This window comes from Dermochelys coriacea, chromosome 3 (assembly GCF_009764565.3).
Source record: "Dermochelys coriacea isolate rDerCor1 chromosome 3, rDerCor1.pri.v4, whole genome shotgun sequence".
Taxonomy (NCBI): domain Eukaryota; kingdom Metazoa; phylum Chordata; order Testudines; family Dermochelyidae; genus Dermochelys; species Dermochelys coriacea.
The window spans coordinates 122,729,135-122,752,844 of record NC_050070.1 but is presented as its reverse complement, the minus strand read 5'-3'; the positions used below and the strand labels follow the sequence as shown (position 1 = coordinate 122,752,844).

At 42.5% G+C, this 23,710-nt stretch overlaps 1 protein-coding gene across 1 annotated transcript in view; it reads left to right on the top strand.

Annotated features, from left to right (window-relative positions):
* The first annotated feature begins 3,001 nt into the window (after positions 1–3,001).
* Positions 3,002–23,710, top strand: part of LOC119853184 (plasminogen-like) — a 61,228-nt gene continuing 40,519 nt past the window's right edge. Inside the window, exons 1-3 of the mRNA XM_038395897.1 lie at positions 3,002–3,088; positions 17,534–17,669; positions 19,758–19,864. Coding sequence (XP_038251825.1) covers positions 3,040–3,088; positions 17,534–17,669; positions 19,758–19,864 — 292 coding nt within the window. The 5' untranslated portion in view covers positions 3,002–3,039. The remainder of the gene's footprint in view (positions 3,089–17,533; positions 17,670–19,757; positions 19,865–23,710) is intronic.

Here is a 23,710-nt window from a genome sequence, read left to right as displayed (position 1 = left end):
GGACATCCCACATTTAGCCTGAGATTTAGGGCAAATATTTGGAAAAGTTAATGGAACAGATCCTCAGCTGGTGTAAATTGGCCACACAGACCTATGCCAATTTACACCAGCTGAGAATCTGGCCTAATATATGTTGTTTTCCATTGTACAGTATAGAAGATCTGCTTGTTCCTGGCTGCAATTAGTATTCTATCCAGAACTCTCAGTCCAGAGAGACCACTACAATTCTTGAATTTCTATTAGTAGAATCCTGTTCTATTTTTTTGATAGGGAATCTGCAGACTCTTTTAATTTAAACCTGTTCTTCAGTTTTCAGCTTTAGTTATCCATCCACACACTTAAAAAGCCAACAAGATCTCTGCATTCCATTCCATCAGGAAATTCTACAACCCACAGACAAGCAGCCAGCTCTTGATTTTCCATCACTTCTCCCATGCAGTATTCCAATAATTTATTGCTTTACAGTCTGAATGTCGTGATATGGCCAAAAATCTCATTTTTGTTGTCCATCTTTTTGAAGTTAACCTGTCCCCAGTACTTGACTGACAGCAGGGCTCACCCTGTTTTCCACATTATTGACATGAGAAGCCTGTTGATCCTGTCTGGAATCCATCAGTGCCAGGGATACTTTAATTTCAGTAGCATTTGAGTTAATTTGTTTAAAAATTGTCCAATACAGTTTTCAGAACTCACAAAAGGGCCTGCATCTTTGAAAATACTAAAATGAATCCCTAAAGTCAGGGTTTATTTTTGAATCAAAGAGCTTTAAAAGCTAAGTAAATTAGCCTCTCAGTACCCTCTGAGGTAACTGCTATATAAGATAGAGAAATTGAGGCACAGAGAGGTTAAAGTAACTTGCCCAAAATCACAGAATACATCAGTGGCAGAGCTAGCAATAGAGCCCAGGAATCCTGGCTTCTTGTCTCTGTCCTAGCCACTAGACAACACAACCTCCTGAGCTAACTGAGGCTCAACTAAGGGTTAACCTCCAGAGTATTAAGAACTTTGAAACGACAGACTAATAGACACGCTGGGTCTTGTGCAGGTTTAAAGGTAGCCATGTGGGTGGGAGGAAATGGCAGGTATTTTAGGAGGAGGCAGGGAGGTCTCTGGAGTTTGGGACTAAGTCAAATGGTCTGAGTAGCTCCCAGAAGTTTGTTCACTATTGAAGTTTATGGTATTTTTTATTCTTCACTTTCTGCTTTTTTCCCTGGAAATAATAGTGCCTCAAGCCTGGTCTTACAACCATCTGCACACTGTCAACTGAAGAAGAGCTGGCTCGTTACTTATCCCTCTCTCTTCTCTCACACAGTTGTGTTTTCCCATTCTGTAAGAAAACAAATCCTTCCCTCCTTCAATTATTAGCTACCTCCCTGAACTGATTTCCACCTCACGCACAACTCATCTTCTCTTCCAATGGGACTAATCCCTGCTGTTAATGACAATCACGTTTTTCTAGTCTGCTACAGGGTTCTCTGGAGCCTCTAATGGGATCCTGCTCTCTGTAAGTGCTTCACACAGGGCCTAGCAGAATAATTCCCACTGCAGCAGGAAGTTGGATAGCAGGGTATTAAAGGATCCTGTTGAAAAAATGAGAGTGCTTCACAGAGCTAAAGATAGGAACAGCTCTAGGTTTTATGGGACTCTATGCAGAGTAACACATGTGGAGTCCCATCCAGATCCCCCTTCCTTAATTTATTTACACCCTCTTCCATCTTTAGCCAGTTTGGAGCTCCCTCCCCCTCAGGGTGTCCTGAGTTACTTGCATATTTGACTCCACAGCTTGAGGTGAGGCTCCCCCACCAACCCAACATAGTCTGAAAGGCTACGAACCAGTGCTTAAGTGCAATTTTCCCAAGAGAGAGGACATTTAGGGAATCCATCTCTGCTAGTGTTGAAATCAGTTTGGAACATGGGTGAGTGTAGGGGTGTGGCATGCTGGCTAGAAGATTTTGTGTAGGTGTGGCTATGTCTGTGGAAAGGAGGAGTCCAACTGTAGCCACATAGATCTCATAGACCTAAGGTCAATAGTGGCTACTGGCATGTTAAACATTGTTAGAAATTAAATAAAACAAAAATCCTTCTCCGTAAGTAAACATCAACAACAAAACCCAACCCTAGAGTATGTCTAAAATTGAAATACAATGAGAGAGGGATTTCTTTGATTAAACTGTAGAATGACAATATAACCCAGTTAACATTATTTGTGCCTGATTTTCTTCTCGCTTACTCTGGAATAAATCAGGCATAGCTGCATTTATGCCAATACAGCATTGTAACTGAGATTAGCATCAGGCCCTTGGTGTTGAAGACACAGAATAGCAGTTATTTGCATTCTGCTCAGTGGCAAAAAGTAATTTTCCCCTCTGCTGATACTCATACCTTCTTGTCAACTGTTGGAAATGGGCAATGTCCACCTTGATTGCATTGGCCTCGTTAGCACTACAAAAATAATTTTCCACCTTTGATATTTACCTCTTCTTGTCAACTGTTGAGAATAGGCCACTTCCACCTTAACTGAATTAGCCTCGTTAGCACTGAACACCCCCCCTTTGGTAAAGCAACTCCTATCTTTTCATGTGCTGTAATATTTATACCTGTTTTCTGTATTTTTCTCTCCATGCATCTGATGAAGTGGGTTTTAGCCCACGAAAGCTTATGCCCAAATACATTTGTTAGTGTCTAAGGTTCCACAAGGACGTCTCGTTGTTTTTGTATTTTTTCAGTAATGCTATCCCTGTCTTTAGGTTAGCAAAACGAGGCCTAACAATTCAGAGCTAAAGCATGCCCTGTATGATAGGAGAGTGCTTTCATCGTTTCCCAGCATCTAATACAAACATTTAAACATTATTTTGTAAGATCTTCAATTCAAGGTAATGTTTGAACACTTAGATCGTGGCAGAGTGGGTCACAGAACCGGGAGAATGATTAACTTAATTTGACTATCTTGTTTGTTTAGTGCTGTCTAAATCGAGTGTGAGTCAATAAAACTGACACAGCATTAACACAGCTTTCAGCGCAGAGCCAGCCTGTCCCAATATGGGGATTAGCAAAGCCGTCTTTCTGTTATTTTTATTTCTATATGCAGGTAAGGTTTCTTTATATTGCATTTTAATCAAAGTGAGATTCTGGCCAAACTTTCCAAATTTGGTGCTTGGAATTGGGTACCTAAATCTATATCTAGGCACCTAATTCAAAGGGCCTGATTTGCAGAGGTACTGAGCAACCACATCTCCTAGAGAGGAAAATGGGAGCTGTGGTTGTGCAGCAACTCTGCAAATCAGGCCACTTTTATTTACTTGCCAAACTTTAGGCACCCAAGTTTGAAAACATTGACCTATATATTTAAAAGTGCAAATTAGTAATGTTCCTAGCCTTTAAAGATCTATGTGAAAGCCACACAGACCAGGATCACTTATCTTCTCCAAATCTATATTTGTTGCTCCTTTATGAAGGCTCTCTGATGAAGCATAGTACCTACAGAAAGGGGACCCTGCAGTCCTGACTAACTGCTGCTGCTAGTATCTGCTAGTATTAGAGAGGGGTTCAAACTGCAAAATTCCAGTTCTTTCTGAATTTCAGATGCTTCAGAGCAGTGCTGAAAGTGGCCTGAAAAAATGTGTGGGAGGGAGGGGGGAAAGGGGTCTATCATAATCTGGGAGCAGCATTTTTGTTTAAAAAGTGCTTAAAGTGCACCCTTCAGTGACCTGGCTTGATTATTATTCCTATTATTATTGCCAGGTCTGCAACCCCTTGGGTATCTCCCCCCTTTAAGATCTGCAAATGTCCAAGAGTATTTGGGTTCAGATATTAAGCTTTCCCATTAAAAGAGTAACTGCCAACCACAATATTTCTATCAAGAGCCTAGTTCAGATTCTGAATGCCTTCTAAGCTCCAGAATCTCCTGATCTAAATTTTGGTTTAGTTCCCTCTATACTTAAAGTAATTGTTATGTATTATACACTATATTGTATATCATTATATATAATAGTATATTTGTCTCATTTCCTGCTGTATATGTATATATATCTAATTCAATGTAATGCACCTAGGGTGACCAGATGTCCTGATTTTATAGGGACAATCCTGATATTTGGGGCTTTGTCTTAAATAGGTGCCTATTACCCTCCACTCCCATCCTGATTTTTCACACTTGCCATCTGGTCACCCTAAATGCACCACTAAGATACTCGCTAATTTTTGTGATTGTGTCATAGCAGGCAGCCCTTAGAACAAATAACAACACAGCTTGAGTTGTTTGCAACTTTGTCATACAGTACCACATTCAATAAGTGGTCAGTTAAACAAAGGATTTGGCTACACTAAATGGTGTAAATCGTGAAACTTCTGACATAGGCCCAGTGGTAGCAGAGATCTCACATATTTATTCTGCTCTTTGCTAAAGTGCCAGGAAAAATGATGAACCATCCTTCAATGTTTTTGTGTTGAACAAATGACTTCAATGAATTATGCAACAGATTTACCAGTGGTCAGATTTTCAAAGGTAATGAGCTGTCACAAATCCCATGGAAGTCAATGGGAGCTGAAGGTGCTCAGCACCTTTGAAAACTAGGCCAATACAGGCCTAATATAAAAGCTGTTTAAGTCCATGGAAAGACTCTATGTGGGCTTTAGATGAGGCCCGAGGTCTGTTTATTACATCAGTTACTATCAAATATCCCAAAGCTGTCTGATTTTGATTTATTTATTGCAGTATTACAGATTGTTATTTTTTGTTTGTTTTTAAATCCAAAGTTTTTTCAAAAAAGCAGAAAGAAAAGAAAATATCCCCTGTAGCACGGAGATTTTAGTCTCCTCTGTGGCCAGCTTCTTGTAAGAGGCTTTCCTATTACTGATTTGTATGGGGCAATAAAGCATTTCAATAGATTGGAATTTAATCTTCAGTAGTCTAGACGCTATAAGATTAGTTCTTCAAAAGATAAAAACAAGAGGATTTATAAAATGCTAGACAATACGTTAAGTCTTTTAAAATACGTATCTGTTTTATGAAGATCAGCAAATGTTATGGAGATTTTGAATAAGTACTCTGTGTTCTGTACAAATGAAACTTGACTCAGATATCAAAACCTGATGGCATTTCTTCCTGCAGACATTGTGTATGTCTACATGAACTGCGACAATAGCAGTTTTAAAAGTAACGTTAACAATCAAGGCAATATTTCATATGATTATATAACAACTTTATCTTCATAGAAATCATATGGAAAGATAACAGAAGAAAACAGGGACGTGTTGTGTGTGTGATTGTGTGGGAGTGAGGGGTATAAAAGAAACAGCTGTTATAGTTACTTGTAAAAGGTATGAATAGATTCTAGCTAATGGAAGTTAGGATTTAGAAATATTACAAAGGGGTCCTTCTATAACAAAATATAGTAGTTATTTGATGTTAAAGAATATTCAAGTGAATTTAAATTCTAGTTTCTGAGTTGTCCTTACTGACATGAATACTCCTAACTGAAATCAAAGGGATTATTTATGAGAGTGAGGACTATTTATATGATTAAGGGTTTACAGGATTTTGTCCTCTGTTGGCAATGTATTCAAGAAACATACCCAGTATTTGCCTTGCCAGTCTGTTCATGGGCCTTTCTCAAACTGCTGTAAATGTCAATCTTTGTTCCCTTTTCTGAATAAGAAAGTAACATCTTTTTAATGTTAGAGAATTCCACAGACTTAGAAAAAACTGCAGTAGGCACATGTCACAAGCTCAGTGCTGGGTGAATAAAAGCATCAACATTATTCACATATATTTTCATTGTTTTCTCAAAGTACTATTCTCTGTACTGACACCATGAGGGAAAAGAAAAGAAAAAAAATCATATGTCTTTAAAAATTAATTTAATCTAATTTTAGACCATCAACACTAAATGCCTTAATCACAGCCATATGGGTATTGCATGGGGTCACTATAGGGCAGAGGTAAGGTTGTTTGGATACCCGAGCAATATATTTTCATATCTTAACATGTTTGGACTTCTTTAAGTTTAACCTTTACCCTGAATTTTCAGGATTAGTAATGAATATATCTGAGATGAATATAACATCCCTGTATTTTATCCTAAATTATTGATGTGTTCTCTCAATCTTACTTCTTATTAATGCCATTTTTGTCTGGGAATTCGTAAAGAGTGGAATCAGCAAGATATGTGTGTAGTAAATCTAAGTAACTATGTGACCTTATTATTGTAATTCCTGTCTGTCCTCCCTGTTCTTGTTTGTAATCATCCCTTGCATCATGTCTACCATTAGATTATATGCTCCTAGGGATGGGGATGACAGGACAAAATCTGCCTTCAGCAACACCAGTGTAAATCCAGAGCAACTTTAATGACTTCTGTTGGGTCTCAATTTATATTGATTGAACTGAGAGAAGAATTTGCCTCTTTGTCTATTTTATTTGTCTGAAAGGCAGCTATCATACTGTAGATGCGAAATGATGATTAAGAATAACGTCGTATTGCAGGGTGATTATTGTAGAACTTGAATGAACAAAATCACTCCATTTTCAAGTTGTGCTGGCTAATGCCAGCAGAGGCCCACTATGGTCACAGGAATGTCTCTTTTCCGAATTAGGGCTGTGTGACTATTCTACTTGAATTGTGTTTATCAAGGAGGTGTAGTCAGTCAAGTGGCTATTAGTTTTGTGTCAAGTTTACCCTCACCATTAAGCAATAAATCCCATTTATAAAAGGGAAGATTCCTTTTTGTCTTTGGCATGGATTATTGTTACTTTCGGCTCCTGTAACTTGGCTTGTGTCAGGGATCACTAGGCTTTCCCTATTGACTGTGCTTACTGTACTAGGCTGATCACTTTCCCTCTCTTGGGATGGACTGCACTACTTCCCCCCAAACAGTCTCAGACCACAGGGATCTTCAATGCAAGCAAGTTCATTAGAGTCAGACAGAGAAAAATAATAATAAAATAATATAAATGGTATCAAAGCAGTCTTAGCCATACCTGTAAAAGCTCATTTAAACAGATACAGACCCGTAGGTGAGGAAAGAGAAATCAGATAATAAAGTACTCACATGTGTAGCACAATGCCTCGTATGGCATCTTGTGAAGATCTATCAAAGTGACCACTGCTCTTACAGACAAGCTGTGGTTCAGCCTATCAGAGTCAAAAGACGCTTATCTTGTTATGTACAACACTCATATTATAGTCCCTTTGAAGCGAATAGTTATTAGATTGCCTTAACATTCCCCATAGAGTCCCTTGTTTGGGAAATTACTATTTGTACAGGTGTCCTCTCCTTGGGATGTTCCTTTCTCATACAACAGCCATTGTATGTTTCCAGTTCTATTCAGTATTTTTGAATTGTCCTCTCCTAAGTAGCTTGGGGTCATCTGCATCCTGTCCCTTCGCAGGTTCATTTCTAAAACTTCTTTGAATGCATGGAAGTATCACCCAGTCAAATATGTCTTTTCTTAGCTTAGGCCTTGTTTACACACAGCTTGCACTGATTTAACTAAAGGAGCATTTTAAAATGGATTTAGTTGAAACCAAATCAAAACAAGCCACTCTTAAATCCAAATAAGACTGTCTACACACAAACTCACACCAGTTTAACTAATTGTTTAAACCAGTACCAGTTTTTGTGCAGACAAATCCTTACTCCCAACTCAGAATGCCATTGATGCAAGATTGATCCAACATGTGACTTCCTCAAATATAGAATACCCTGCTGTCAACTGATTACCCAGAGAGATAAAACTGTACACCCATTCAATGTCATTGCCATTTACATGCAGCGCTGGCAGGTCATTCATTTCCGTTTTATAGGAAGCATGCATATGTCAGGGGGGTCGAAGAATGAACCTGGCATCACCGCATAGTGGTGGTGATCTGGGCTGTATTGCCCAGTGGTGAGGGTGAGTGGTCATATTGCCAGTGGTGAGGGTCAGTGGCCATAGGGCCCAGTAGCAATAAGCAATGGCTAGGGGCAGGGGAACCCAGACTCTCCCTGCTCCACTGGGTTTCAAGCCAGGACCTTGTGAATAATAGCTCAGATATATGAGCTATGGGTGGCTGCCCTTACTCTTGTTCCCTGTTCCACTTCCTACCTTGGCTTCAGTTCCTCTGTCTGTGCCATTGGTATGTTTCTGGATTCCCCCTGGAGTTCTCTCTGGTCATACTCCAGAGGATGTTCCTCTATCAGCCACGGCCTGTTGTTCCCAGCCTCCCTGGGGTTACGGGCCTGCGGTCGCTTGGCAGTGGGGCCTGGTCTTGGCTGTGTGGAGCCCTGGTAGCTTCTCTGCAGAAGCTTCCAGTGCACAACTGCTCCCCTGCTCTGTCTGCCCAGATTCAGCTGAGCCCAGCCTCCAATGTGAGCATGCCCAGCAGGTGCGATTGGGCAGGGCCTTCTAGGCCCACAGCTATTCTTTAACCCCTAGTTCAGCAGTGTGGGGCTCATGCACCCCATCACACACCCTTCTCCTCAGACTTGGGCCTAGCAGTGGGCCTTCCTCCTGCTCTCCTCCTCTATTCTGAGAAAAAAAAATCAATTTTGCGTGTGCCCTTCCCAGGCAATTGAGCATGTGGAAGTCATAAGGCTGAAAGAAGCTGTACCATCTCAATCCGGACATCGGTGTCCTTCATAGAATTTAGCGAGCAGAAGGGGGCGTGATCTGTGAAGACTAAGAAGGAGTTCCCTAGTAGATAATAGTATAGGTCCTCTATGGCCCATTTCACAGCCAGGGCCTCTTTTTCAATCTCCTCTTGTGGGAATAGTTTCATACTCAATATAATATTGGATGTTTCTCACCTCCTATTTCTTGGGACAACATGGCTGCAAGACCCACTTCTGACATGTCCATCTGAAGGATAAAAGGCTCTGAAAAATTGGGGTGGAAGAGAACTGCCCCTGAGCTAGTCGGTTCTTCAGAGTTCTGAAGGCCCTGTCACATATCTTTGTACATTGCGCCTTCCTGGGGTGGGTGCTTTTTACTAGGTCGGTAAGATGGGGTGGGGGTGGGGAAAGCGGGGCGACTATTGTGGCAAAGCCAGCATAAGCCACTTACAATAGCCTAGTAAATGTTGCACCTGCTTCTTGGTTGATGTGTTCATACCATGGGTTAGTGCCTGGACCTTATCCACCAGGGGGTGTTGCTGGCCCCACTCTATGGGGTACCCAAAGTACGTCACTTCTCTCTGCCCAAGGTGGTACTTAGCCAGATTTGCAGTAAGCCCTCCCAAGGGCTTGTCCGACCATGATGATGTGTTGTAGATGGTCTTCCTGGCTGTAGCTATAGATGACTATATCATCAATATAGGCGTCCATGGCTCATGGTGCTGCAGCACCTTATTTGTCAGTCATTGAAAGGTGGCAGATGCTCTGTGTAGGCCACAAATTGATAGAGGCTAAAGGGAGTAGGAAAGGCCACCTTCTCCTGGGACGCCTCTGCCATAGGGATTTGCCAGTATCCTATAGTCAAATCTAGCATGGATATATACTCGGCACTCCCCAGTTTCTCTAGTAGCTCATCCACCTGGGCATTGGATACGCATCAAATAGCACTATCGTGTTGATCTTTCTAAATTCTATGCAAAAGCTCATTGAGCTGTTGGGTTTTGGCACCAGCACAATAAGGCTTCTTCACTCAGTGTGGGACTTCTTGATGACCCCCAGTGTCAGCATAGCCTGGAGTTCTTTGTGGAGCACCTCCCATCTTTTCTTTGGCAGGGGACAATGAGTCTCCTGTACTTGCTACATCCTCCCTGGGAGGGATGAGAACACCATGGGGAAGGCCTGAGTTAGTTGCAGTGTTTGGTCTTAGTGCCTTGGGTTGAGCTCTGGCCCCATTGGCACAGGGGCTGGGTCTGTGGATATCATGGCTTGAGGCCCCAGTTTTGGTTCTGGGGAATAAAGGGCTATCAGAAGACCATCTTGAGTCTTCCAGGCCTTCAGTAGGTTGATATGATAAATTTGCGTCTCCCTCTTTCTCCCAGGCTGACGGATCTCATAGTCAACTGGCCCTACCCTTCTTACCACTTCAAATGGCCCCTGCCACAGGACCAATAGTTTTGACTCGGGCATTGGGAGTAACAACAAGCCCTTTCACTTGGTTTGAATGTTCGCAACTGTTTCCGCTTGTTGTTGGTCCGTTTCTGGGCCTTCAAGAGACCTTCAAGAGGTTTTCCTTAGCAAAGTCTCTTAGCATTTTCAGCTATTCTTGAAAATTGGAACATATATAGCACTGAGCCCACCACCCCAATCTCCTCCTGGAGGAGGTCCAAAATCCCCCTGGGCTGTCTACACACAGAAGCTTGAAAGACAAGAATTCTGTGGTGGTTTGGAGGACCTCCCATATGACAAATAGCAATGATGGTAGCAGTTGGGCCCAGTATCAAGGATCCATGTTGACCAATTTCCTCAACATGGCCTACAGGGTCCCATTGAACTGCTCCACCAGCCCATCTCTCTGCAGATGGTAGATGGAAGTTTTCAGGGCTTTGATCCTCCACAGTTTACACAATTCCTACGTCTGTTTGGACATGAAGTTGGATCCTTGGTCCATCAGTATTTCCTTTGGTATTCTGACCCTGGTGAAGAGCTTCATGAGTTCATTCACTAAGGTAGGCATATTTGTTGTGTGTAGTGGAAAGACTTCAGGATACTGTGTGGCATAGTCTACTGTCACCAATAAATAACAGTACCCAGATGTGATCTTCTCAAGAGGCCCCACTAAATCCTTTCCTATCCATTCAAAGGGTATGCCCACCACTGGGAGCAGAATTGGGCCCTTCGGGCCCTGCCAGCTGGCATTCAGGGCACAAGACAAAAATCTAGCACCTTTTTAGTGGATTCCCAGCCAGAAGAATCTAAGGGACCACTCTCTCTTGCGTCTTTTTTCATTCCAAGTACTGGCATATGGCACTGAATGGGTTCGGTGTAGAAGCCTCCAGTGGAACTTCTTGACTCCCAGCAGCCATCGCCATGTTTCCTCGGTTTGGGGGTCTCATCACTCAGTAAAGCCACTAGGTCCAAAGCTCAAAGTGGGGCCAGTGCTTTACTCATTGGGTTTTGCCCACCTCCCCATCGGAGACAGCTATCTGTTACCATGCCCAGCTCAGAGTCTGGTCTTCCCATTGTTCTTGCACAAAGTCCTCATCTTCTGGTAGCCAATTGTGGTTTATTTCCTCGGGTGTCCCAGTGGTAGTAGGCTGCTGGGTTGGCATTGCTGGCTGGCTGGAGGGGCACTCCCCGGGGTCTTCCATTGTGTCTTGGCCCATAAACCCCCTCATTTTCAGGCCTGGGTTGATTTCTGAGGTGGGGAAGTCCCTGCTTCACTGCTTGAGGAGTCCCTCAAACCTCTTCCAATCCTGCCCTAATGTTACTGGGTAGGCCAGGGTGTCTGCTAGGCTGACCTGGCAAGTCCCAGTGTAACCTTCTACCATCAGCTGCATTCTTGTTGCAGGGACTTCATGTCCCTATGAAGGGAGGTAGGGCAGAGCAGCTGATGTACCAGGGAACTCTACTAAGCCTGTCCGTACATTGGTTTAGCTACACCCAGAGTCTACCAGACGCATCATTTCAGCTCTGTTAACCCATACTGGCAGCAACACCTTGGCGAGGCCCCACCTACAAACTCTGGTGCCTGCCATCCATGCCTGTCCACAGCTGCAGTTCATGAAGGGCACTCCCACCTAAAATGCCCTTGCTGTCCACACTCGAAGCAACTCCCTTCGGCTCACAGTCAGCTGGCTTGTTCCTGGGGCCATGGGACCTCCTGGTGGGCATATCCCGCTCTTTGGTGACCATTCTGCCTCAGTGCCTGGGTCCTGCTCTCCAAGTGGGGGTGACACAAAGGTAGGTCACCAGTTCAGCCACTCTTGGTCTCCCCTCCTAGCAGGATCCTCATTAGGGGTCAGTGTCCTGGTTCCAGGGGCTCCCATCGTAGGTGTCATTGAGGCTGGACTATTGGCTGCCAGGTCGTTCTCCATCAAGGTTACAGCCTCTGCCAGCATTGACAGTTGATTGTGTTTCACCCACTCCTTCCTGCTGGCTGGGAGAACCTGTACAGCCGCAACAGGATAGCCTCTGCCACCTGTACTCTGGTCTGCTTCTTGGTGTTCAACCAGAGCCAACACTATTCCTTCAAGTGTTGGGCCACCACCTGGGTCAGGCTTCTGGCAGGTATCTCTCATTTCAGAATTGCTGGTGGAACATCTCAGGGTTGATGTCCAGTTATAACTACCTTTACCTTGTTGTAGTCCAATGCTTCTATGGAGTCCAAGCCCCAATAGGCAGCTTCTGCAGGTCCTATCAAATATGGGGCTATCATGGTGACCATTTGAAGTGACCAGGAAGGCTTCTGGGTCATCTCATGGTCCCATTTTCGTAAGTCTGATGGGCAGCCCATTAGGAAGGATGTCCCCTGAGGGTCCAGGCCTCCAAGTGTTAGATGCCCCTTCAGGCTGCAAAAGAGATGCCATCTGCTGAATCAGGTGTTTCTGTTGCACCTGATGCTGCATTATCAGTTCCTGGATTAGCTGGTGCTGCTTCTGGGCCACTTGTAGTAGTAGTAGTTGACCTTGCTGTTGCTGGGCCACCTGCTGTTGCTTGCTCTCTACCATTCATTTCACTAAAATTTTCTATATCCATGGCCACTTTTGCGTCAGGTTCATCATTACACCTCCTGTCCTTTTAACAGGACTTGGCCAATACCCGCATTCTCCAACATGTGTTGGAGGAGTTGAAGTCCGAACTTTGCAGCACCACCCAGTGGCGAGTGTTGGTGGCCATGTCTCCCAGCGGTGAGGGTCAGTGGCTGTAGAACCTGTGAATAATAGCTCAGATATGTGGCCTAAGGGTGGGCACCCTTTCGTCTGTTCCTTGGGCCATTTCCTATCCTGGTTTTGGTTCTTCCGTCAGTGTCACTGGTTTGTTTCTGGATTCCCTCTGGAGTGCTCTCTGATTGTGCTCCAGAGGGTCTTCCTCTATCAGCTATGACCTGTCATTCCTGACCTCTGTGGGGTGAAGACACTGTGGTTACTTGGCAGTGAAACCTGGCCTTGGTCATGTGGAGCCCTAGTAGCTTCTCTGCAGTAGCTTGCAGCACACAACTGCTTTGCTTTGTCCACCCAGCTTGAGATGAGCTTCTCCCTTTTGAGCCTAGCCTCCAGTGTAAACATGCCAAGCTGGTGTAGCTAGGTGGGGCTTTCTGGACCCAGAGCTGTTCTTTAATCAGTAGTTCACCAGGCTCATGCACGCCATCACAGCATAACTTTGGTTATATCACCATTGATCTTAAATTCCAGAGATAGCTTTTCCTCAGCTCTTTCAGTATTAGTCATAGTTGGACAGTAGTCTCTCTAAGTAAGACAATACAGCCATATATTCAAGATGCTCTAAAGATGAATCTTTAAATTTCACACCTCATACTTTGGCCTCAGTCAGCTTTGTCATCAAGTAGTTTATTGAAACATTAAATAATGTATGTGAGAGAACACATGCCTGGCATAGTCCTGAGACCCAGTCTGTAGTATGCTCACATAGATAAATGCACTGAGATTCAGTTTCTCCACTTGGCACACTAAGTCTGCAAGCATTCCATATTGGCACTGCAGTATCCACAGTGTCAATGCACTGAGGCAAAAGAAGCTACGAAGTCTATAAACATGATGTTGACTTCCTATTGTCACTTGACTCATTTTTCAATCACATTCCACAGAGCTTATATAACATGGATGGTAGATCGACCTGTGCAGAAAGCACACTGGTTGTCTCTCATTTTTGGATTGAAACAGTATTTCAGCTGGTGCAGTAGTCTGATCATCAACACCTTCCTTGAGACTGACAGCAGCATTATCCCTCTATAATTTGATCAAGCTGATCGCTCTCCTTTTTTGAAAAAAGGGACGATGCAGTCCCTTTCCCAGTCTTCTGGAATATGACCAGTTTCTCAAACTTTTAAGACGACTCTCTGAAGCCAATGAACTAAATCTGGACCTCGTTTTCAATTCTAACAAGACAATGACAAAACCAGGTGCTTTATCATTTCATGACCATTTGACCACTAGCATCACTTCCTCTAATGTTACTGACCTGTTGTCTGCCAGGTTCATTGATGGAGTAAGTTGTAGTTTACATCTTGGTGGTGATCTGTACATCAATTCACAAAATTGCTTATGCCAACGCTTAAGTTATACGTCAATATCCTGGCAGCATTCTCCATTTTTGTCCTTAACTGGCAGAAGCCACGAGAATGGCCTGCCAATTAGATCTGAACAGCAAGTGACATCTGCTTACTGAGCAAATGCAAGAAACTAAATCTCGTCCCCAGAGGGCTCACCATCTATAACTCTCCGATTACCTACAATGCCACAGAAGTTGATCCAATAAAAGATATTACCTCATCTACCTTGTCTCTCTAAATCAGGGGTGGCCAACTTGAGCCTGAGAAGGAGCCAGAATTTACCAAATGTATATTGCCAAAGAGCCACAGTAATATGTCAGCAGCCCCCCCCATCAGCTCCCTCACCCCACTCCCAGTGCCCCCCACCCACCAGCAGTCCTGCCAATCAGCACCTCCCACTCTCTCCCCGCACCTCCCGATCAACTGTTTTGTGGCATGCAGGAGGCTCAGGGGAGGAGCAAGGGCATGGCAGGCTCAGAGGAGGGGGCAGGAAGGGGTGGAGTGGGGGCAGGGCCTGTGGCAGAGCCAGGGGTTGAACAGCGAGAACCCCCGGCACACTGGAAAGTTGGCGCCTGTAGCTCCAGCCCTGGAGTCGGTACCTATAAAAGGAGCCCCATATTCATTTCTGAAGAGCCGCATGTGGCTCCGGAGCCACAGATTGGCCACCCTGCTCTAAATGTTGTCATAACAAAAGTGTCATTAGCCCTTGTGAATATTATCATTTTTTTAAATCTTTAAAGAAAAAAAACCCCAAAAGACATTTGCTCAGTTTTACCAGCACAACCTCACATATCCCAAACAAGTGAGCCACACTGACCCGTCTCCAAACCTCAATGAACAGTCAGTTATGTATTCTGGATCAGCCTTGGAACATTTATAAGTGACACGTATATAACCAGAACAGATTAGTTTGACTGGCCTGTCAATTAATTTCTTTGTGCCATTTCTGCATTTATAACAAATTGGACTTTAGGTTAAAATAATGCACAGCCTGCTGTATTTTGAGATCAGTTATTTTGTTTGTATTTTGCTATCTTCATCAAGGAATTTGTCATATTCTCTTGTCTGTTACTAGTTACCAGTTCAGCCAAAATTATCTTATAAATACCTTCAAAATTTATTTGTGCACAATTTAAATCAGTTCAAAAAAAAAGGAGTAGCAGCTCTGTAGGTGCAAAGATATTAGCAAATGTTATTTTCTATTCATGAGTAAGATGAGTAAGAATAGAGCTGCTTCCTGTATGATCACAGAAAACAATGATTATCTGAGGTGGGACTGTTTTGGAAAACAGATAGAACTTGAGATTAGAGATGAGCAAAACCATAGGTGGCCTATAAACTGCCATTGCCCCATAATCATACAACAGGACACTAGGGATGTGAATCCCACAGCATGTTCTCCAGCTATCTATTCAAGGTTTTTATATGGCGCCTGTCACCAGAGTGTCTGAGTACCTCACAATCTTTCAGTATTTACCCTCAAAACACCCCTATGGGGTAGGGCAGTGCTATTAACCCCATTTTACAGATGGGGAACGGAAGCCCAGAAAGGTGAGTGATGTGCCAAAGGCTACACAGGAAGACTGTAACAGAGTAGGGACTTGAACCCAGGTCTCCCAAATGCTAGACTAGTACACTAACTACTAGACTCTAGCTACTTTGCTAGGGATTATGGGTGTTAGGGACAGTAGCTGGCAGTAGGACTAGGAGTACTTCCTCCCATATCTGATACTCTGGATCTGGCTTTGTCTGCACTTACACTGGTGTAAATTGAAAGTAATTCGCTGAAGTCAATGGAATTAAACCAGTGTAAAACTTGTGTATGACAACAGTCAATGAGAGGGCTGGCCGAGGCAGGTGCTTTGTTCCCTGCATACCCAGATTGTGAGGATTGAGGAGAAGTGTCCGTTACCTATGGCACTTCCATGAAAACTCCAGGAAAAGGTACATTTGGCTCCAGAGAAAAGGGCAGGCAACTAGAGCTCCACAAAGACGTATCAGTAAGGTGGGGGTAGATATGGGATTCCGAAAAGTTGGGGATTTTCTTGAATGCTTGGATTCTTATTATTACTTAGCCCCTCTGGCACCTATAGAACAATACCCTTGATGTGTGACTTAACTACAATGGAGATAAATTTACTTTGATAGCTGCAACAAAAAAGCATTTGGTATAATATAAGTATGAACAGTATGTATGTATGTAATGGTGTGAATTCTCAAAACCCCCTTAAATTCATTGGAGTTACACTGACATAAAAACTGGAGTAATGTAGCAGTGAATCAGGCCCAATATGTGTTGATTCAAATCAACTTCTATGAGAGTGAAGTTCATCCCTGTCCAGAGGGTCAGCACAAGGTGTAAATGGATTGAGTGATGTGTAGGCCTTGGGGTCACTCTCTGTTTACGGGTGAGTTTCACACTGAATGAATAATTCTCAGTATCAAACATTTATCAAGAATATCTTCATTTGAAAAGGAAATGATAAAACCGCATGATTAGCGCTCTCTGTAATTCTGCTGCTAAAAACAGCAGAGAAACAATTGTCTAACTGATGAATAGACATTTAGAATTTTTATAGATGTCAGAGGAAAGTTAATTAGGTAGCAAATTCCTTTACAAGGGTGAATGTAATTGAACATCTCAGCATTAATTGGTTCACACAGATGTAAAACATATTAGCATATTCATCCAACACATTTAACATGTAGGTCTAGCTTTCAGAAATTGCCAAATTAATTTATTTACCAATTCACAATTTTGGGTTAATTCACTGCAATCAAAGACACAACCGGACAACTTGACTATTAAATCTGATTCAGTCTTGAGATATTATGACAACAATAAACATGGTCATTGTAAGTGGCTGCAGTGATAGCCTGATGACTGATGTTCTCTTGTTTCCACTTAAAACATCTGGAAACCGACAACAAAGAAGATGTGACAGATAAAACTGAACTGACTACAAATTCAATGAGATTGTGTCACCAATGGAGAGTCATTTTTTCACATCACTCCCATCCTTCCAAGCTCTCCAAAATACTGTTACCAAAATCATCTCCCTTGTTTCTGATTCACTCCGTGTCACTTCCTCACCCCTTTGGGTCTCTCTGTCTGCTTCCCATTCCCTATGCATCAAATGACTTGTTCTCATCGTCAAAGCACTTCGTCTCTGTCCTTGTGTCCAGTGATGCCAACCTTTACCATGCCAGGAGAATGGAGCTTATTCAGGGTATGTTACCGTTAACTCAAATGCACACAAATTAAATGGCAGCGTCACTTGCCAATGTATGACAGGAAATGGGATTTTAAAAGCACAAATGATATGAACTGCACTTTTTAATCCCCGCTCCTTTTTTTTGGTTTTCTTTTAGCACAAGGAGACATACTAGACAACTATGTAAAAACGGAGGGTGCTTGGATAGTTGGACAAATAAAACAGATTTACAAAACAAACCGTAAAGAAGAATGTGCTGCGAAATGTGAAGCTGAAACAAAATTCACGTGCAGGTAATTTCTGTTGTGTCCCACAGCTATATCCCATTGTGGCTGACTGAGTATTCTGCTTTATATGTTAAGGAAGCTTTCTAAAGGTGTTCCTCAGGAGTAAGTTTATTCTGAGGTTTGGGAGGAAAGGAAAAAATGCCCAGAAAGTCAATACCTGGGAGATGTGGGTGAAAAGAGAAGATATGGAAGGAGAGACCAAGAAGATGGTGTTTTTAATTTCAGCATACGTATTAGAAAAAAACATGGTATCTTGATGCACAAACCCTCCTGACAAACAATCTAACATACCAATATCCAGGTGCCTTCAGACCCTTTGCCATACATAGGCCTATAAGAAATGAGCTGCTCAGAAAACAGGACATCAGCAGCAGCACTTGTTGGGTCTATCACATTCTTATTCTGCACCTTGAGCCAGAGGGTCCCCTGCGCTAATGTGTGTGGACTAGATCTTCCCTTGCCTCCCTGGGAGGGAGGAAATGGCACCACCTCCACTCCTTGCTTCTCTGTAGAGGTCCTATGAGTAAGGGTCTCCGTGGGATTTTGGGGCATTGGAGGTGATGGAGTAGGGAACAGACCAACCTGCAGCACTGTCCCCTACTCAGTCGCCATATATCTGACTGGATATTCTACTGACAGTTATCGTTCCTTGCAGCAACATTAACTGCAGAGCCAAGCATACTGCCTGAGGGATGGGGGCCAGTGGAATGGTGCAAAGGGAGAAGCCTGCACTGTAAAGGGAGGGTCCCTTCACACCAGGTCCTGTCCATCCATGGGGTTAGGAGGCTAAACTTCCTCGCTAAACTCCAGGGGTCCCCAACCCTTTCTCTTCCAAATGATGCTTCTTTGAAAACTCCAGAGGTGAATCTTATGGAAATTTTCTGATCTTCTGATTCCCCTCCCCCCATTCGAGCCACAGGTGATCTGGTGCTGAGTTTTTAAAGTGGTTTATAACTTGGCAATCAATTTAAAATCTGCTATAAGTTTTAAAGATGGCAAAGATCCACCAAGAAACAACTTTCATTTTAAAGGGGCTACCAAACAGGATCACAGAAGTCACTGCCAGCTACTATTTTCATGCAAATGAATCATCACCCATCCTCTGCGAACCACCCCTCCTTTCCTCCCTTCAGCTTAAGCCAAGCAGAGGATGCAGAACTTCAGCAACACTCCTGGAGTTCTCACCCAGGAAAGGCAAGATTGGACCAAGTTCCTTAAAGAAAAGTTAAAAATACACATGTATCTTTTGTAGAGGGGTAACTGTTCCCTGCTGGGACCTCTGCATATACAATATCATCCCTCAGCCTCCTGATTGCTAGTGTGGAAGTCAGGGCTGCAGCCATGAACTCTGCACGTGGGACCTGATCCTGCATCACTGAAGTTTATGGGGATTTTGCTGCTGAAGCAGGATTGAACCCCTGTGCCTTCAAGACCTTGCTCAAGCCTGGTTTTTAGACCAATGGGACTTCTTTGTATAAGTACTTTTAAATTAACAGTGTATGCTGATTAGCATGGGGGCAGGGGGAGACCAGGAGAAGAAGGTTGCATGAAAGGGAGGATGTGATACCTTTATATAAATACTACAGGAATGGATTCAACATTGCAGCTTAATGTAATGTTTCTGCTGTGTTTTTGGCCCATAATTGTTGAACACTGTTTTGTTTGTGGTGTTGTTTTAGTAAAGGCAGCTTGTTATGGTGTATCAGGCTTTGCTAGACCAGGGAAAAGCTGAGTGTAGGTCAGGCTTAGTTAACATGAGCTAGCTAGAACTCCTTTAACGTAACCACTTTTCCTAGTGTGAATGCAGGCTGATACCTGTAGTTCAGTTTGTGCAGGTTGAGTTGTAGCCTAAGCAGTTACAACCTACTCCAGACAAAGGGTAACATTTTCAAAATGTGCTGGAGAGACTTAGGAGCCTAAGTCCGATTTAGGCACTTCAGGTGCTTTTGAAAATTTTACCAAAAGCCTAAAATGTCTCTAAACTGCCATGACTGATAAAATCTAAAATGGATAATGAAAAATTTTCACTAAGACAATAATTTAAACAACATTAATGACTGTTTCTTACACTTCTTTCCCCTCCAATTTCAACAGGGCCTTTCTATTCACCAGTAAAGGTCAACAGTGTACTACATTGGCTGAGAACACCAAAACATCGGAGTTGGTTAGAAGAACAGATGTAGTGCTCTTTGAGAAGAGAAGTATGTATATATTTTGATATTACTTCTTTAATATATGCTCACCTGACAGAAATATAACCTTGACCACTTTTCTGAGGTTGCTAGTTTACTGTCATTTATGGTAGTGATGATTTCTGTGAGATGGGTGTAGGGAAATGGACTGAAAACACTAAAGTAATTTCATATAGGCCATTGAACAGTCCTCAAATGGTAATACACCCAACTTGGGCTGGATTCAAACCATCCTCCTTGAAGGGACAGGATGTAGATGCATTTCTAACCCTCCATCTAGTCCCAAGCATTTTATGTTTTTGGGATCACGCATATTGAACATACTTCAACCAAAAAAAAAAAGTGATACATTTCTCCACCCATAAGTGTTTGCAACACTCTGCTTAATGTGTCTGGTGGAACCTAGTATCATGTGAGTTTTCAACCCTACTGGGTTTCCTATTTCTACGTTTTATTTTCAGTTCCTTAATTTTCTGTTTATGTGGTTTAAATATGTCCCAGAAAACCAGGGAGGAGCCAACGGAAGAAGCATTTGATCTCATATTCTATCCAGTGGCAAATTAGCCATTGGGCCAGTGGGGCCTGTGCCCAGAGGCCCTGGCCAATTGGGGCCCCCCAGAAAAATGGGCACCCCAACCCACTCTGCCTGCCTAGCACTCGTGCTGGGGAGTGGGGTTGTGGTGTAGGGGCTTGCCCCACTCTACCTGCCAGCCTGGGGCTCCTGCCAGGGAGTGGAGTTGGGGCACGGGGGCTTGCCCTACTCTGCCCGCCTGCCTGGCGTGCCTGCTGGGGAGCAAGGCAAACTCCTGCATCCCAACTCTGCTCCCAGAAGGAGTGCTGGGCGGGCAGGGTGCACCCCAACCCCACTCCTTAGCAGGAGTGCGGGGAGGAGAGGGCGACTGCAGGTGGAAGGGGAGGGAGGGTCCCCCACTTGCTCTGGCTCAGGGCCCCACAAAACAGTAATCCGCCTCTGATTCTGTCTGTCTATAAACAATGAATCTCTCAATAAGAAAATATCAAATATCCATGTTTTTTATAAGCTCCCTTTTAAAATCTCTGTTCAAGGCTTATAGTATGCTCTGATGAATGGTAGGATTTAAGACTGTTTTTGGATTCCTTAATTCTCCCCTTGAAGTAAAATTATAGTCAAGCCTTGAAAAGACCATAGGCAGTGAGAAAAATAATTTCCATTTTTAAATGAGACCACTTCTACCAGTTCCAAGGGAAGAAAAATTACATAGTAACATCAACTGACTGAAATGAGAGTTCTTGGAGAAAAGAAAGGTCTCGTTGGCTAATCATTCAAACACCTAAGGTAACTGGCTAGCATACGTTGTAGTGTTTATATTGACCTGTTTGAAATGATGCTGTAATCACCAGTAATACTTTTTCACATTTTTTGATGAGTTTGAAAAATATGCTGAAATACTAAGCTTCAGACAGCCATGAAGCAGATCTCATTTACCGCATAATGGTTCTATAAGGAAAACACAATGGACCACATTCTAAACTGGTATAAATTAGCCTATTTCCACTGATTTCATTGACTTCAGCTGTGAAAATAGCCCAGAACCCCCAAAATTGGAATTTAAACGTCAATGAGCTTCATCAAACTACATCCTAGCTCTCACATTCACATCCTGGAACACCTACAGGATAACATAGTGTAATGTGTAGGATACCAAGAAAGAGACTAATTTGTAGAAGCCAGTAGCTTCAATAGTTGCTAGATAAAAGTCGAATCTCTAGTTTATGATCAACCAAGGAGATTTTGTTTTGATGATGTAATACCTGTAACTTGATATCTTCCTTCAGAGATGAGGCAATTAAAATTTCTCTGGCTTTGGAATTAGCTGTCCTGCTTTTGCAGTTTAACTCAGTTGAATTACTATAATCTCTTAAAAAATTAGAAAAACAACAAGATTTATTAACTCATCATCTGTCTTTTAAATGTTACAGGTTAAAATTCTTAGTTGGTGTAAATGGCCAAAATGCCACCAGAGTTATTTGCACCAACAGAACATTGGCCCTATGACTCCAACCCAAACCCATAGCTAGAGCTTCCAGCTGTATAGTGCATATAAAACTCTCTGCCACTTACTTTTTTCACATATTCCTCACAGAAAATTGACTTAATAAGTCATTGGTATTAAAAGCCATACTCAAAAGTGTTGAGCCACATCACTTCCATTAAAATAGGTTTAAGAATAGTGGACTTTGTAAATGTCTTTACTTAACATTTCAATAGTGGGAGTTTTCTTTGAGTAAGGATTGAATAAAAACTGAACAAGGCATTAAAAGTGGGCCCTGTATAGTTTTTGTTGTAAATATGAAAAATCAATGGACACATGAGCAAGTGATGAAGTAAGATGAAATTAACTCTTCACTTATAAGTAATTAAATATTCCCATTGACACAATATAAATACTCTAATGAGAGGGCCAGATTCTTATTTTGGTGTACACTGCTGTAAATCCAGAGAAAGACCAATGAATCACTTGAGAGCAGAATCAGTCCCATAACACCACAACATTGTAACTCTTGTGTCATTAACACATGATGCATTGATGGCAACACAATGACATGTCAACCCTGAAAATGTGTTTGGGACACTGTCAAAATCAGAATTATCCAGCAAATATAAGGATGGGTGATGATCCTACCATATGTAGACTGAGATTTTCAAAGAATTCTAAAGGAGTTTGGTGCCCAAGTCCCATTTAAACTCGATGGGATTTGGACATCCAGCTCCCTTAGGATCCTTTGAAAATCTCAGCCATGGATCTTGTGGTTGGTTTCCTGTTAAACAAGCTGACTATATAAGCCAATCAATAAATATGGCAGAATTGCTAACCCCAAGCATTCGAAAACCATGAGTCAAGCTACAAAAATCAAAAGATTGGCTTAAAAACCATGAGATATTTTAAAAAGAAAATGTGTGTGGGGGGGTTTATTTTCCTTCTGGCTTTTGAGCCATTGGAGTACACTCAGGTCAAATTTTCAAGCTCTTATCTGCAACCATAAAGGCTACAAATTTGCTATTTTTTTTTATTTGAAAGCTGAAATTCTCATCTAATCATTTCCAGGAGCTGGGGCTTTCAATAAAATCCTAATATAATAAGATTAGTGCTAAAATCAAGGGAGTTGTCAACTCTTGATTTAGTCATTCCTTTATTTTAATTTGTACTAACCACACAAAAATATCTAATCTAGTTTCCAATAAGCTTCTTTCTGTAGAGCGGCCTCCGACATAAGGCATGAAGGAACTCCAACTGTTATGCATGAAGCTGTGAAACTCCCTGTGAAAAGTTTAGGACAGTGCAATACGTCTGGTTCAGTGAGATTAGAGGTTTTACTGTAGCCTCTATTTAGTGTTTAGCTCTGTTCCTCTGTAATTCACCTTATTATTGTCAGAGTTTTAAAGCATCTTGTATCAATCCTAAAGATAAAATCATGTTATCTGAATATTTTGTTACAGAACAGGAAATAGGAATGAAGGACTTGCCTAATTGGCTCAGATCAATGATTCGTGCAGTCTACTGTCCTGCCTCTGGCAGTCACTAATAATAGCCTAAGGTGTCAAAGAAAAGTGAACCCTTCCCATTAGGCATCTAAATGATTATGCAGTGCTGTAGATGGAACCTAAATGAACAGCTCTTCCCTTTTGTCCACAAGAGGTCATCTTACACTCTCAAAAATGAGGCTTGATTATTCCTCTCTATCTTATCTTTCACAGCCACAGATGCTGTTTGATAGGGAAAAATGTGCAGATTCCTGGAACTTCACCATTAAACATGTTATAAAACACTGAAGCTAATTTAGTTTGTGTTATGGAAAGAGGGATGGAAATCAAAG